This window comes from Miniopterus natalensis, chromosome 1 (assembly GCF_054644295.1).
Source record: "Miniopterus natalensis isolate mMinNat1 chromosome 1, mMinNat1.hap1, whole genome shotgun sequence".
In the NCBI taxonomy this organism is placed as follows: Eukaryota; Metazoa; Chordata; class Mammalia; order Chiroptera; family Miniopteridae; genus Miniopterus; species Miniopterus natalensis.
The window spans coordinates 191494571-191509273 of record NC_142081.1 but is presented as its reverse complement, the minus strand read 5'-3'; the positions used below and the strand labels follow the sequence as shown (position 1 = coordinate 191509273).

Sequence of the window (14703 nt, the reverse complement as noted above, 5' to 3'; positions counted from 1 at the left end):
GGCAGCCATGGGTGATACTATCTCAGGCAGGCCCTGGACCCTTAGAAAGGCAATGTCTGGTGCCTTATCGTTTACTTTCTCCTGATTTTTCCACTAACTCAAGTCTTGCTCTGACTACACACACACCAGTGAAGGAGGAGGGGAAGGAGAGGAAGGAAAGAAAAGTTGCATCATGTCCTCTTCATACGATGAGGTTTTCAGAAGTTTTCCATTAGTGGCTAAAAGCACATGAGGACACCGCTGTTTGTGCATTTTGTTTCCATTCTGCCTGGAGAACCAACAATATTTCCAAGTGCCCTCTTTTCCTGTCCTGATTGAGAAGCAGATAGCAAGTCCTGTATTTGTCCCTGGGGCTCGCTACGTTTCCCACCTTAGATCGAGCTCCTGGGTGTCACTACTGTGGGACACTATTTGAACTTTAAAAGCCACCTTCCCCAAAATATAGCAGAATCCAATCCAGTTAGGACAAATTAAAGAAATAGTCCAGTGAAAACCTTTATTTTAATAGTTGGCCATGGAAAAACCTAGAGTCATGTTTAAAGGAAAGAGCATAGCTATTTATTATTGATGAGTGACTATCCAGTAAAATTAAACAGAAAAATGTCTAAAGGCTAAACTGAAATTGAAGTCAAATAAAGGTCAGCAAGATAGAGTTCTTGCCTTAAAAAGCATGAATCTTTCTTTCCATAACTATTATTTTCATATGTCTCCAAACTGTACTCTAAAAGATATAAAGGCAGATATGCCAAGCATATTGCTCTCAGTGATCTTACAAAGAAAGGGAATGAAATAAATACCAGTAATATGCAGTGCACCCAAAACAGTGCAACTCCAAACGTTACCTTATATGATTCTCATGAACATTTAGTGACTGCTTATTTTCAGAACCTTTAAAACTGTCTAACACACAGTAGTAAGCACCATACAATTGTTCGTTAAGTCAGTACCAATGCATACAATATGTGCTCTAAGTTAGGCAGAAGGAGACATGACATATGAAAATTGTAGATAGATAACAAATGGTTAATAATAATACCCAGGAAGTTTTCATAAAGAAGGACACATAGGAGGGATGGGAAAATTGAGAACAGAACTTATTAAAGTTACTAAAGCAAAATGAAACACCATCAGCCCAGGCACGGGTTTGAGATAAATTCATAAACCAGTGAACAGACGCAGGTGCCAGGAGTATAGGATGGAAGATGGGCTTTAAAAGGGAGGGAGGTAGTAATGGGACACGGAACGCTCTTGTGGTATTTGTTACTATTACAGTATTTGGTGATACTTAAAAGGAGACAAATCCTTTTTGAAGTCATCAGTCTTACCAGAGTGTCCAACACATAGCTTCGTAATGGTCACAGGGACTCTCATTCACAGCTGTAGCAATGACTCCTGTTGCTGCAATGTTATTCTTACACCATGGATTCCTGATAAGGTAAGAAATGCTTGGCATTGATGTAGCTTTTCACATTCAATTTGGCGCCCTTAGTCTAGAAGCTGTGATTGATTACAGACTTGGCCATCTGTTTAGCCAGTAGTTACTTAGAATCATCTCCTTTCTCACTTTTCCCCCCACATCAAGCGTATAGAGAAATACCTGGTGGAGTGTAAGAGTCAACTCTCTTTCCTTCTCTTGGAGCTGAAGTTCTTCCTCTGTGTTCTGTCTCCAGCTCACACCTCCTCTGCTGGTAGACTGGGAGCTGACTGAGGGCAGCGTCCGTCGCATGCACCCTTGGAGCCCCAGGATCTAGCACAGAGCATCCCGCAGTAAATCCTTGTGAACTACAGTTCACATTGACTTAGTTGGATGGATTGGGTTGGGTCGCATAGGATAAGATCACGGTGAATAGAAAGGAAAGCACGTCTCCCTTTCTTATTTTTAAAACAATTTTTTATTTGGGGATAAAGTGAAAAATGCATAGAATGTCATTTATTACATATTTCAAATGGTCCTTCTCTATCATCAGTTCTTACAAACTGCTTTGGGTGTAGACTGCTGCAGAGAGCCTGAATCCAACCAGGTAGATTCAGTTAGAAAACTGGAAGTGTGTTTCATCATGGTGAGCCAAACAATTATGAGGATAAGTTCCATCAGGGTGCATTACTCAGCATGATACTAACAGTAAGGGAAAAGTTTTAAATCCTGTTTCAAAATAGCTCATCATATGTACGTTGTGAAAACATTTTTGTACAGATGCAGAGACACAGAAAGGCTTCTTGTAGAGGAAACATACGAGACTTTTACTGCAGTTAGTTTGCCTTAAGAGATGGGAAAAAAACCTAGCTTGTCATAGAGCAAATTGATGTAACACCTAGATGAGCACATGTGTATATTTGCGTCATAGGAAAAGATCCTTGAGGTGTAAATAATATGCCACATTTAGTTGCTAAGGAACTGTTTCTACCCATTATCAAAGTATTACTAAAAGGACAGTCTTCTAACAAAGGGTTGTGCTTCGAGCGCCTCATTGTTTAGCCAGTGCTGTTTAAATCCACACACTTGGAACAAATAAAAGTTCTAATAGTTTCTCAGAAATGAACAGTGGCCTATGGATGTGTCACTAAAATAATTAAAAATAATTAAGAAGTAAGGTAGAAAAGAACTTTTTATATTATATTTTTCCATTCCCCTTATTATCTCACACAATGATTGGGAAAGTCTTCTCCCTGAAAATCATATTAGGCCTGATAAATATGAAAATGAAAAAGAACCATGTTATTTGTATTTGAAGAAAGTTCCTAAGACAGAGTCAGACATGCAGTTAACACCGTGTGTGTAAACCCCTCGTGCGTGTGCTTTTCGCTCTCTTTTATTGATAAAAACTATTCCTTCCAACCTGGGTGATGCTCAGAAAAAGTCTATGTTCTCATCTAGATTGATTTTCCTTTTGCCTTTTCCTGTCGGTCTCAGTGGATGTAGCTAAAGAGTATTCTCTGGAGCTGTTGCAATAAGTTGTAAGTGGGGAAAATATTTTATTCTAGACTTACAAGACCTTGGAGACTATGAAGATTCGAGGATTATTTTTTCAGACGTTAAATAGAGTAAGCCAGACGTAAAAGGGTCGATACAGAATGATTCTACCTATGTCAGGCTCAAAAACAGGCACAACTAATCCGAGGTACTGTCAGGATGGCAGTCATTTACCCCGGGGTCAGACCTCTGGGATGCTGGTCACGGTGTTGTTTCTAGGTGAGGATTCTGCTAAACTGAGTGGGCTCAGTCTGTGAATATTTATTAGCTGTTCATTCATCCTTTGGGTATACGCTATACCTCCATAAAAAGGCTAAAATAAAATAAATATAATAATAGAAATGAAAAGCACTCAAATTTCCTTTTGCTAATTCCCATGGTATATTCTAAAAAGCTGGTGTTCGTCTCAGATCACAGTACTTGTGTTTTCCCAAATCCTAAGGCTATGTACCAGCAGGACCAGAATTTTGAATCTTCTGTTTCTATGTCTTGTGATTTTTTTTTTTTTTTTCCAATCACAAGCTGGGCTAACCTGTAAGGCCCATGACACAGCCCGCTGGCTGGAAGCCTGTCACCCTTCCTGTATGAACTGACACTCTTTGCCATGTTAACAGGTGAGCTGTGTGAGGAGAAGCTGAACTTCTGTGCCCAGGACCTGAACCCCTGCCAGCACGACTCCAAGTGCATCCTGACACCAAAGGGAGTCAAGTAAGTTGGGGGCCCCTCACTGCTCACAACTGGGGGCTGCCCTCTTCTAGGAACTCCTCTTCTCCACTCTCCTTTCCCGATCTAGCCCCACACCTTTGCTCGGGATTAAAGGGACATTTTTTCAGTACACTGAAAAAATAAGAGAGTGTTTCCTTTTTTCCATGACTCTTCCTAGGAAGGCATGTATGAAATAAAATAGCCTTTGACTATACGAAAATTTATTTGAAGGCCAGATAAATTTGTAATATCTCATAGGTGCTGTATTATTTGAATGTAAGTCTGGTAAAATGGGAAGTTTAATTTAATGTAACTGAACATTTGTTAATCTGTGGCAATACTTTAACTACCCAAGGCGAGGAAGGCGGAGGGACCCTGTGCCCCAGGTTGTCCTGGGACCGTCCCAGTTTATGCCTGTGGTCTCAGCGCAGTGAGTGATAGTGCCCCTCCCTGCCATACAGCTTGTGTGGGATGGTAAAGCATCTGGCCTCTCTGGGTAGACGGCTCCTTCCAGTGGACTCAGAACTTCAAAATCATCTTTTATGCCCTCCCCAGCAATCTTCCTGAAATTTGTTTGCTATCAAATTAAGTGACACCTTTGCCACAATCCTAAAATATTTTAAGGGTCTGTCAGCAGCAACTTCTCTTCTCAGAAACTGCAGTAGTTTAGACATCTTCTTGCCCAAGTTTCTCCTTTTGAACATGAGGAAACCATGGCCCAACGCGACCAGTGGCTGTCCAAGTATCTCGAGGTTATTTACTGGCAGAGCTGGAGCTCAGGCACATACTCCCGGCTGAGTGATTTTTCTAACACAGGTTACCTCTCACAACATTTGGCCTTCATTGACATTGCAGTTGGTTTATTATAGAAGGGGAGCTGCATTCTCAGGGGTGACACAGCCGGGTTCAGGAGCTGAGCTGTGCTTACATCAGACAACTGGCAAATACCATGATTTGTTCCTTTAGGCAATGGTTATTGAGAACCTGCCGTGGGTCAGGGCACATGGCAATATTACCACCTTATGTTTTTATACTGCTTTATGGCTACTCACTTTCACATACTTGATCTTCTCAGTGAAATGACTCTGGTTTAATTGCCGTAGGATTCAGAGAATTAAAAATGACTCAGGTCAAGAACAGTTTTAGGAAACAAGATGGGATTCGAGCTGGGACTCTAACATACTGCAATTTGTCAACAGATCCGCAGACAATCTGTAGGCTGGGAAGTAGGGGTCAGTATTACCTGGACTCCCACTGCCTTTAAAGATCAGTCTGAAAAAAAATGTTTATTCTCAAGTTTTATTTAATTTTTTGACTCACCTTGGTTTAAAATTTATCATTTTAGAATATACAGATACAGTTGCAATAGCTGCAGATTCCATTTGATGACTTATTGAAAAAGAAAAGAATACCCTTGATTCTACTTTTCATATTTTAGTTTACAATCCTATTTAAAAACCAAAAGTCTTATTGAATTCTTTAGTTTATAGAAAACTATGCATTGCATGTTTGTTCATCTAAATACTGTATATAAACTAGTTGAACGCCTAATGTCTTTGATCTGCCCACAATTGAACCTGACAACTTAAAAGTCCATCACATACATAACAAATATTATCATTTCTTAGATAAATTTGTCAGTAAAGGTGCTTTTCCACAACAGTTTATCTGCTCTACAGGTTTCACAGGACTTTGTGCAATGTAATTATAAGGCAAAATATTAGTAAGACTTAAGGAAAATCATTACAGCATGAGGAGGTTCATTTTAAAAAAGATGAATATTTAATTTAATGTCTTTTATTACTATCAATTAGATGGCACACTCTTTTTCAGTTACAGTTGACATTCAGTATTATTTTATATTGGTTTCAGGTGTACATCATAGTGGTTAGACACTTATATAATTTACAAAGTGATCCTTCCAATAAGTCTAGTACCCACCTGGCACCGTACATAGTTATTACAATGTTATTGACTATACTTCCTGTGCTGTACTTTATAGTTCTGTGACTATTCTGTAACTCCCCATTTGTACTACCTAATCCCTTCAATTCTTTTTTACCCAGTCCCACAACCCCACTTCCCCTTTGGCAGCCATCAGTTTGTTCTCTGTATCTATGAGTCTGTTTTGTTTGTTCATTTATTGTGTCCTTTAGATTCCACATATAAGTGAAATCATCCATTATCTGTCTTTTTATTTGTCTGACTTATTTCACTTAGCATAATGACCTCTAGGTCCATTCATGTCACAAATGGCAACATTTCGTTGTTTTCATGACCAAGTAATATTCCATTGTACATACGTGCCTCAGCTTCTCTACCCATTGTCCCATCAGGGGGCACCTAGTGCTTCCACGTCTTGGCTATTGTAAATAACACTACAGCAAACAAAGGGGTGCATGTATCTTTTCAAATTAGTGCTTTGGATTTCTTTGGATAAATACCCAGAAGTGGAATTGCTGGGTCATAAGGTAGTTCTGTTTTTAATTTTTTGAGGTTGCACACTCTTAAAAGTGCATCTTTTTGGATTATGGGTTCGCTGATTTGGGAACCCATGGTTTTCAGCAGTAATTTGTGAGCTTGTTTTACAGCTAGATGTAGCTTAGCAGAAAACAGGTGAAGTCACGGTAAATGCTGTTACTCCCATATTATAAATAACTGCACATTGTGGGAAAGGGAGTTGCAAAAAGAAAATGGACTTAAAAAGCGAAACTGTATGAATGCTGCTGAAGAAAAATCTCTACTGACAAGCGTTGTTTGGACAACTTGTACCGTTACTTCAACTTCATTTTCTTATTACTGAGCTGAGAGAGCTGGTTTTACTTCTCTTGCTTTATTATATACCTCATAAATCTCCTAAATTGCTTTGAGATATTTTTAGACCACGATATGCCATAAGCAGTATTTTCAAGCATGCATCTTACTTAGTCAGCTTTTGGGCTTCCAAACAGTATATTTTATAGTCTTTGCTTTCTCCCTCACTCCTTGTCAGATAATGGAGTTGAGGGAATATGATAGGTTTTATTGATAACACAAACTTTAGGAGATTCCTAATTAAGTATTTTCTTCCTGTTTTAAAACTAGATCTTAGATGCAAAGGAAAGACCAGAAAGAAAAAAAAAAGTTGGTCATAATGTGACTCCCAGCTCTCATGGGCTTTAGAAATGGTATTTGCAGAGAAGGGAATATAAAATAGCTCTTAGAACAGCCACTGTGGTGAATGTACGGGTCTCTTATCTTTCACTTTGATTTCCTTCCTCAGATAAATAATTCAGAGTGTTTCAAAGCGTTTCTTCTTCCTTGCAATGCTGGGCACTTCAGCTCGCTCACATCGGCGTGGGTGGAGGCCCCTGGGTTCTGGGTGCCTGTCCATCTGTCTGAGTGTCTGCAGCCGCCTAGGATCCCTTTCACTTCAGACTTATTTACTCTGCTTGTTGTGATTTAGCCCTCAAGCCACTGGCTCTAGGGCAGGCATGCTTACACAGTGAGCTCATTTCATTTCTTAATTCACACGTGCCAAGCCGAAAGGCTGTGTGTTACCCCATTTATTTTCATTCACCAGTTCTCAGATAGCTCTTAAATCTCGATTTTGCACTTGCAGTCAAAACCCCTGGCATTCAGCAACGTCCACACTCACGTGGGTGTTTTTAATTACCCTCACTCGCTTAAACCCTAGTGGCTTTAAAATAGAAAAGTGGGTAATTGCAACAGCCTAACCCTAAAGGCTTTTAAAGAAGTCTAAAGACTAAATAGAATTATTTAAAAGATACCTGCCACTTATTGATCATGCATTATATATCAAACACTATGTGCATTATTTTACAGATGGTGTTTTATTTAATCTTTTAATAAATCTATGGGATGGAAATGTTTTTATTCTATATATATTACAGATGAGGAAATGAACACTTAGATTAAATAACTTAGTCAAAATGATGTACACTTAGGGATAAAGGCAGGGTACAAACCCAGTTCCATCTATCGGCCAAGTCCAAATTCTGTAAAGCTAAACCATAGTTCCCTGGTTTGTTGAGTTTCAAAGTCAGCAACCTCCCCTCCCCCCCATTTTTTTAATTGACTTTAGAGAGAGAGGAAGGGGGAGAGAGAGGAGGAAAAAAAAACATGTCAATATGAGAGAGAAACTTAGATTGGTTGCCTCCTGTACCCACCGGGACCAGGGATCAAACCCGCAACCTGGGCATGTGTCCCAACCGCAAATTGAACCGGCGACCCTTCGGTGCACAAGACGATGCCCAACCAGCTGAACCACACCGGCCAGGGCTAGCAAACCCTTTCTTAAACCCAAACCAGAAATGCTTATGGAAGCCCAATGTGTAAAACTCATAAATTGCAATATGAGAGTGCTGGGGGCAGATGGAGGGTGGAGAGAAGCTACCAGAAGCACCCCCAGCCCCTGCTGTGGCCCTATCTGTAGGGTTCCATGGTCCCCTGTATCCCCACAAAGCAGAGTTCAGAAACCACTGCACAGGCCACTCAGCAACTCTGCAGCCCTGGGTCCCTGCTGTCGTCCTAGAGATCCCAGTGGTCAGCACTAGATGGAGACCGGCAGGCTTTGCAGAGAGCCCTGTGGAATTAATTATCCCACAGCATGTGCAGTGGCTAGAAACCCGGGCTCCCTCGTCAGATTGTTTGCGTTCAGCTTCTGGCTGTGGCGCTTACAAGGCGAATGGCCTTGGGTAAGGCACTTAAACAGCGTGTCCCTTAGTTGCGTCCCCTGTAGAGGGGAGTAATGGCAGCTCCGATGTCACAGGGCTGTGGAGAGCATTCAGCGAGTCCATACGAGCCACGTGGTCAGGACAGGGTCTGGCCCAGAGGACGAGCTCAGAGAACAGCAGCCGTGTATCGTCCCTGGGCCCTCATCATCGGGCAGCTGAGACCCCTCCTGCCCCACACCCCCGGCAGGAAGAGGCGAGAAGCTGTCCCAGAGACCAGCCCCAGGAGCTCTGTGGGCTCCCTGCCCCACTCCGTTAGGTCAGCCCCATTCTGCACAGTGATTAGCTGCACTTATTACGAGTTAGGGAATCCAGTGTTAACATATTTTTTCATAAAAAAAAAAAAAAAAATGTATTTTATTCCAATGTACTTATTTTCTATTAGAAAATTTTAAATGTTATTTATTTTAAAAATTGCTTAATATTTTTGTAAATTTGACAGCATAGCACTTCTATCTCAACTCCTTTAATGAATTAGAGCTGAAAATAGTGGACACTATAGGCAAATAAAGTGGGGAAAGAAGGGAGGGAGGAAGGAAGAGGGAGGGAGGGAGGGAGGGAGGGAGGGAGGGAGGGAGGGAGGGAGGGAGGGAGGGAAACAACGTAGAGAGAAGACAGCACCCTAGTGCACTGGGCCTGTTCTTATTTGGGTTGTGGGTACTCAGTCGTCAGGGAGGTGAGATCGCCATTCCCGACAGGCCACAGTGAGCCACCGTGGGATGCTTTGCAGACCAGTGCTGTTTCTAGGCGTCCTTTAATTTGGGGGCTCTGTGAGCCTGTCTAAATACAGTTTTTAAAGACAGTGCCCGCTTTTCCTAGATGACATGAGCTGTCCGGCTTACTTTGGCTCAGCGGGGTTTGAAGGCGTGCCCCTGCTTGTTCACACAGGTGCGACTGCGCTCCAGGATACATAGGCGAGCACTGCGACGTGGACTTCGACGACTGCCAAGATCACAAGTGCAAGAACGGAGCCCGCTGCACGGACGCGGTCAACGGCTACACGTGCACCTGCCCCGACGGCTACAGGTGAGGGAGGGACACACCTGCGGGCAGAGGCGGGTCTCGCGGGATCCAGTGCACGTCGGCAGTTAAGTAACACCTCATGGACCTGTCGCTCTCTTCTCTTTAGTGGCTTGTTCTGCGAGTTTTCTCCGCCCATGGTCCTGCCTCGCACCAGCCCCTGTGATAATTTTGACTGTCAGAATGGAGCTCAGTGCATCATCAGGATACATGAGCCAATATGCCAGTGTCTGCCTGGCTTCCAGGGCGAGAAGTGTGAGAAGTTGGTTAGTGTGAATTTTGTAAACAAGGAGTCCTATCTTCAAATCCCTTCGGCCAAGGTTCGGCCGCAGACGAACATCTCACTGCAGGTAAGGTTTCCCCCACTGGCAAGAACCACTCTCATCTGAAGCCAAATTCAGCTTTAAAGCATAAACGTCGTGGTGGTTTGGGAGTGATGTGATCTGTTACAGGGACAGTTACAGGCTTCCGGACACAATGACAGACAGGGCCCCTTGTAGGAAAGCACCAGTCTTCTCCCCAACATCTGTACTTTCCCAGACAAAATGGGAGCCGCGTATTTTCATTCATTACTTGTTTGAGAAACACACACACACACACACACACACGCAGCAACAAAGTATGTCTCTTTGTTCTGTGCTTGGGTAAAGGCTTTTTATTCATTTATCTTTATGGCCCTGCAGTCGGGCCCTGCACAGGGCAGGGGGTGGGGACGCTTTCCATAGAGAACCTGCCACTGAGAGGAGGGCAGGTGAGACGTCACAGGCGGCCAAGTATTCGGCAAAGCGTCCTTTAACTTTTCAACCAGGACCTTTGACAATAGGCATGGAATGAACAAACTCACTTTTATTGTGAGTCTTTCCTCCAAGTCACCGTGTACCCCTGAGTCAGCGATTCGGATCCCTGTAGACAAGGTGAGACTAGATTAGAGGGAACACGTGCAGGTGACGTGGGGCAGATTGGGCCTGCATGTTTGTTTCATCGGGTAAGCAAAATATTTTAATACGTTTTGAATTCAAATGGTTTTCGCCTGTTTCCTGTAGACCCCGTCCCGAGTTTGGTTTGTCCCGGCACTCCCGCGAGGGGCAGGGCATTCTTTACAAGTCAGGAGGAATGGGACCCTGGACGGCAGACAGGCCTTCTTTACTAAAACACCTGCCTGCCCGCTGCCAGCATTTGCCACAGCAGATTGTTACGAGTATACAGTAGTTTCAGGTTTAAGTCTGAACTTCTAGAGAACGGATTCATTGAAAGCTGAGAAAATCCAAAAAGCAGGGAGGAAAAAAGAGAAATTTCCCTCTTTTCATGCCATCACTATAAAGAATTTGCGTTTTTATATGAAATAGGAGGATCAGCCTTGCTCAGTGCGGTTGCATTTTACATATGCCATAAATAGAGCCGTTACAGAAGCGAAACGAGCAGGGAGGCGGAAAGCTCCACTGAGAAAGTTCAGGCACAGCCTGCGGTGTGTCCTTGGGTAGTTGTTACTGTTCTTCCACACACCGGAAACATCACTTTTATCCTGGTTAGATTTTCTCATGCTCTGCTGGGAAAATACAGTTTGAAACTGAAGGGGAAAAGCTTGATTTACTGTAAATACTCTGCACTCTAATGCTGGGGAAACTATTTTTCAGCTTTAATTTACCAAAGTATAAATTATGTATGTAAATTCCTTGTTTTTGCATATTTCATGGGACATGCATCTTTAAGCTCTGTCATTGCCAATATGTACAGAAAGAGTAAAAATATGTGTATGGATGTAATAAAAAGCACTTCTTTAGGAATTTATTTGCAATGAAGTGATTTAGACTAGGTTATCTTTTAAGTAATAATTTCGGCGTGCAGTAGTATTTTCTCACGGCCATAAGGGGAAAACAAGCCGTCGTAGAAAGTCTTCCCTGCAGTCTTGTTTCTTTTTGATGAAATGTTTGGGTGACTGTCCATCGTACTAATGGCAGGGGACTTCCTCCTAGATTGCCACAGACGAAGACAGCGGGATCCTCCTGTACAAGGGGGACAAGGACCACATCGCCGTGGAGCTCTACCGGGGGCGCGTCCGTGCCAGCTACGACACCGGCTCTCACCCGGCCTCTGCCATTTACAGGTGAAGCTCTCAGTCACTGGTGAAGATGAAGACAGTTGTTTAATGAGGAACTGCTTCTCTGTTGTTTGGTCATGGGGAGGGAGGGGTGGACTGGCTACAGCAGACTCTGTGACACGTGGTAGGGCCCTGGCAGGAACAGATGGCAGACTCCAGTTGGATAACTGCAGGAGAGATTTCTAGCAGGACCACAGGCTTCCCCCAAAGTAGGGCCTTCCTGCAACCCCTTTCGGAAACGGAAATGGAGTAAAGCTGGAAAGCCATTACCTTGGGACACACCTGCTCATGGATGCGCAAAGTACTTGGAGAGAGAGTGCAGATACTCGCAGACTCAGTTCAGGGCTAGGGGGGCTGGATGCCGGGGGGCTGAGTGTGGGTCCCAGGGGAGAGCTTGGTGGTGCCACTCTCACTGCTCCAGGCCATTCACTGGGACTAAGTAGAGGTACTGATCTCTAGATCGCTGATGTTATTCTTTTATATATCCATGTGCTTCAAAAGCCTTCACATCCTACTTGATGCTCCATAAAAGTTCCAGGAAAAGTCGATGCCAGTCGTAGCCGTGAATGGAATCCTTCTGGTGCTGAGCTAACCCACCGGGGAATATTTACAGCATGGAAACAAACACATAATGATTGGTTTCCAAGTGAAATGCGATCGTTCCTTCATCTCCAGATGGTGATGAATTAGTGCCAACATCGTAGATATTGATAGGCCTTAAATCATGCAGCCTCAATTTGATGCCCGTAGAGAGATTTCAGAATATTGATTTTTGTGGTTCATTATTGGTCTTGATATTTTAGTTTTATTGTATGCAGTGAAACAGCAGAGAACTTTCAGGAACCATAATAAAGGCCTTGAGGTTGACTTATCGAAGATGGTATTCACAAAACTGTACCCTTAAAGTATTTCTAGATACGTTGTAGGACCCGGGATAAATTATATCCACATGAGGACTGGCTGTAAAGAGCTTATCTTGAGTTTATCTTCATTGCCATTTTCTACTAACAAACAATAGAGTGTGCCCTGTGGTATTCATGAAAAAAATAACAGCACCTGGCATACTTCAATATGAAGCAGAGGTCTAGGGAAGGCATAGCCTTTAGTTAATTCTTGCTCTTTAGTTTATGGCACACAATCAAGAAAAGTTACTACATGTTTTTAAGGAAGAGAAACAACAATTACCTAAAATTCAAATAGAGAAATGATAGTTTGATTGATTAATTGATCGATTAATATGTATTATATGTATATGTAATATGAACATATCAATATGCCAATTAGGAATAGAAAAGTGCTTTTGTATAATAGAGACCCTAGGGAATGATTAAATTACTTCAACACCTTAGGAGAGTATAGTATTTGACAAGTAAGGGTCCTAGTGCCTAAGATGCATGTTCAGATCTAGGCTTGGCCAGTCTCTAGCGTGTAAACTCAGGCAAGGCGCTTAATTTTCCATGCCTCACAATCCACTTCTGTAAATGATAATGCGGCACCTACCCCACAAGGTCTCTGAATGTGGAACTGTAAACTCAGCTCTGTCCCCACTCCTCTCTCTCATTCTCTTTATTCTCGTCTCCCTTGTAACAGTAACAGGACAGGGAAGTTTTTCTGATATTTCTTCCTGGAGTATAGCAGAGGCGTCGAAAGTGTACCCTCAATCTTTATACGTTAACACGGAAAGTATACAGACTGTTTACAGTTTCTATGGAGAGAATTTTGAAAATATCTATCAAAATTACAAGTACATTTTCTGTCTATCCTATAAAATCCCACTTCTGGAACCTGATCCTACAGATAGAGCTGAAGACGCAGAAATAACATGTGCTCCGGGTAATTCGCTGTGGCACTGGTTGTAAAAACAAAGGTTAGGCAGCAACCTGAATTTCTATCTCAGTAAACTGTGTGCAATACATCCACAAAATGGAACGCAATGTTGTAAAAAGAAAAGGGGAGGGGAGGGAGGGAGGGAATGAGGAGGTTTCTGTGTATTATATTGAAGGTATATTGCTCAGTTTAAAAGGAAAAAACAGTAAGGCAGAAACAGTGTCAAAGTAGGTAAATTTTTGTGTTTTTATGTCCAGGTATTTGTATAAAGACAAAGGAGGGACAGAGAGGAGAGTGGGGTGGAAGCAAGGCATGTATGTGAATACCATTTTAGGGCATTTTGACTTTTGAACTATTTGAGGGTCATTATTGCTCAAGATGAAAACTGAAGTAATGAAAAAGCACTGGTGTCCTAAGGACAGTCTGCCTTGACTAGAGGCCCGGCTCTGCTGGCCATTAACTGCGTGTCTTGAGCAAGTGGCATAAGCTCTCTGGGCCTCACCTGGTAGGTGGTTATAATAGATCATAGTTCTGTCTTCGTGAGACTGTGGTAAGAATTGTATGATTTGACACATGTAAAATATTTAGAATAATACATGCCAAATAGTCAAAATGATCGCTGTTGGGATGATAATTTCAGAATGTCCAAAACCGAGGTGATTTCCTTTGTTGCACCCAACCCTGTGTCCCTGTCACATTCCTAATTTCACCAAGAGCCGTCACAGATTTTTGGCATCACAGATGTAGGGAGTTACTCTTAATAGTTTTCTTCCCTTCACCTTCAACTTGAAATCTGTCCCAAGTCTTAACTCTGCTCCGATTCATTTTCTGGCATTTATCCAAATGCTTCTGACCTTGCTCAGGCTACTAGAAGGTGCACTGTGGTGAAAGGTATTCCTTCCCCATCATTCTAGCAAAATCCATCACTAACTCTGTTGCTTAATACATATTTTGTAGAGTTGAATTAAATTTTCAAGTCATAATGTGTTTCCTGTTTGGTTGCCATTGGAAAAGTACACTACACTATTTTAAAAAGAGGTATTTTTATTAATTCTTACCATAGAGAATTTGTTCAGTTTAAATTCAGTTTATGGAATTTTATATTATAAAAGATGACTTTGGTAAACTTTTTTTCCACATTATGCATTATTTAATGTGCTGTTGGAACATCACACACAGGGATAATTCTGTACAACAGGTGCATCTTTGCCATCGCATGATTTCTTTTCAACATTGATGGAAATGGATTTTACTTTAGTAAAATGAAATCTGGCAAAATTAGAGGAACATAATCACACATTAAGTTATTTTTGTAGGATAACTTTTGCTTTAAAAAGTGTCATTTTAGA

General features: G+C 42.1%; 1 protein-coding gene across 2 annotated transcripts in view; it reads left to right on the top strand.

The window, feature by feature from the left end:
* SLIT2 (slit guidance ligand 2) overlaps positions 1–14703 on the top strand; it is a 297246-nt gene that overhangs the window by 269329 nt on the left and 13214 nt on the right. For both annotated transcript variants that reach the window (XM_087828059.1, XM_087828055.1), the window contains 4 exons: positions 3586–3679; positions 9298–9435; positions 9539–9779; positions 11403–11533. In XM_087828059.1, coding sequence (XP_087684185.1) covers positions 3586–3679; positions 9298–9435; positions 9539–9779; positions 11403–11533 — 604 coding nt within the window. The remainder of the gene's footprint in view (positions 1–3585; positions 3680–9297; positions 9436–9538; positions 9780–11402; positions 11534–14703) is intronic.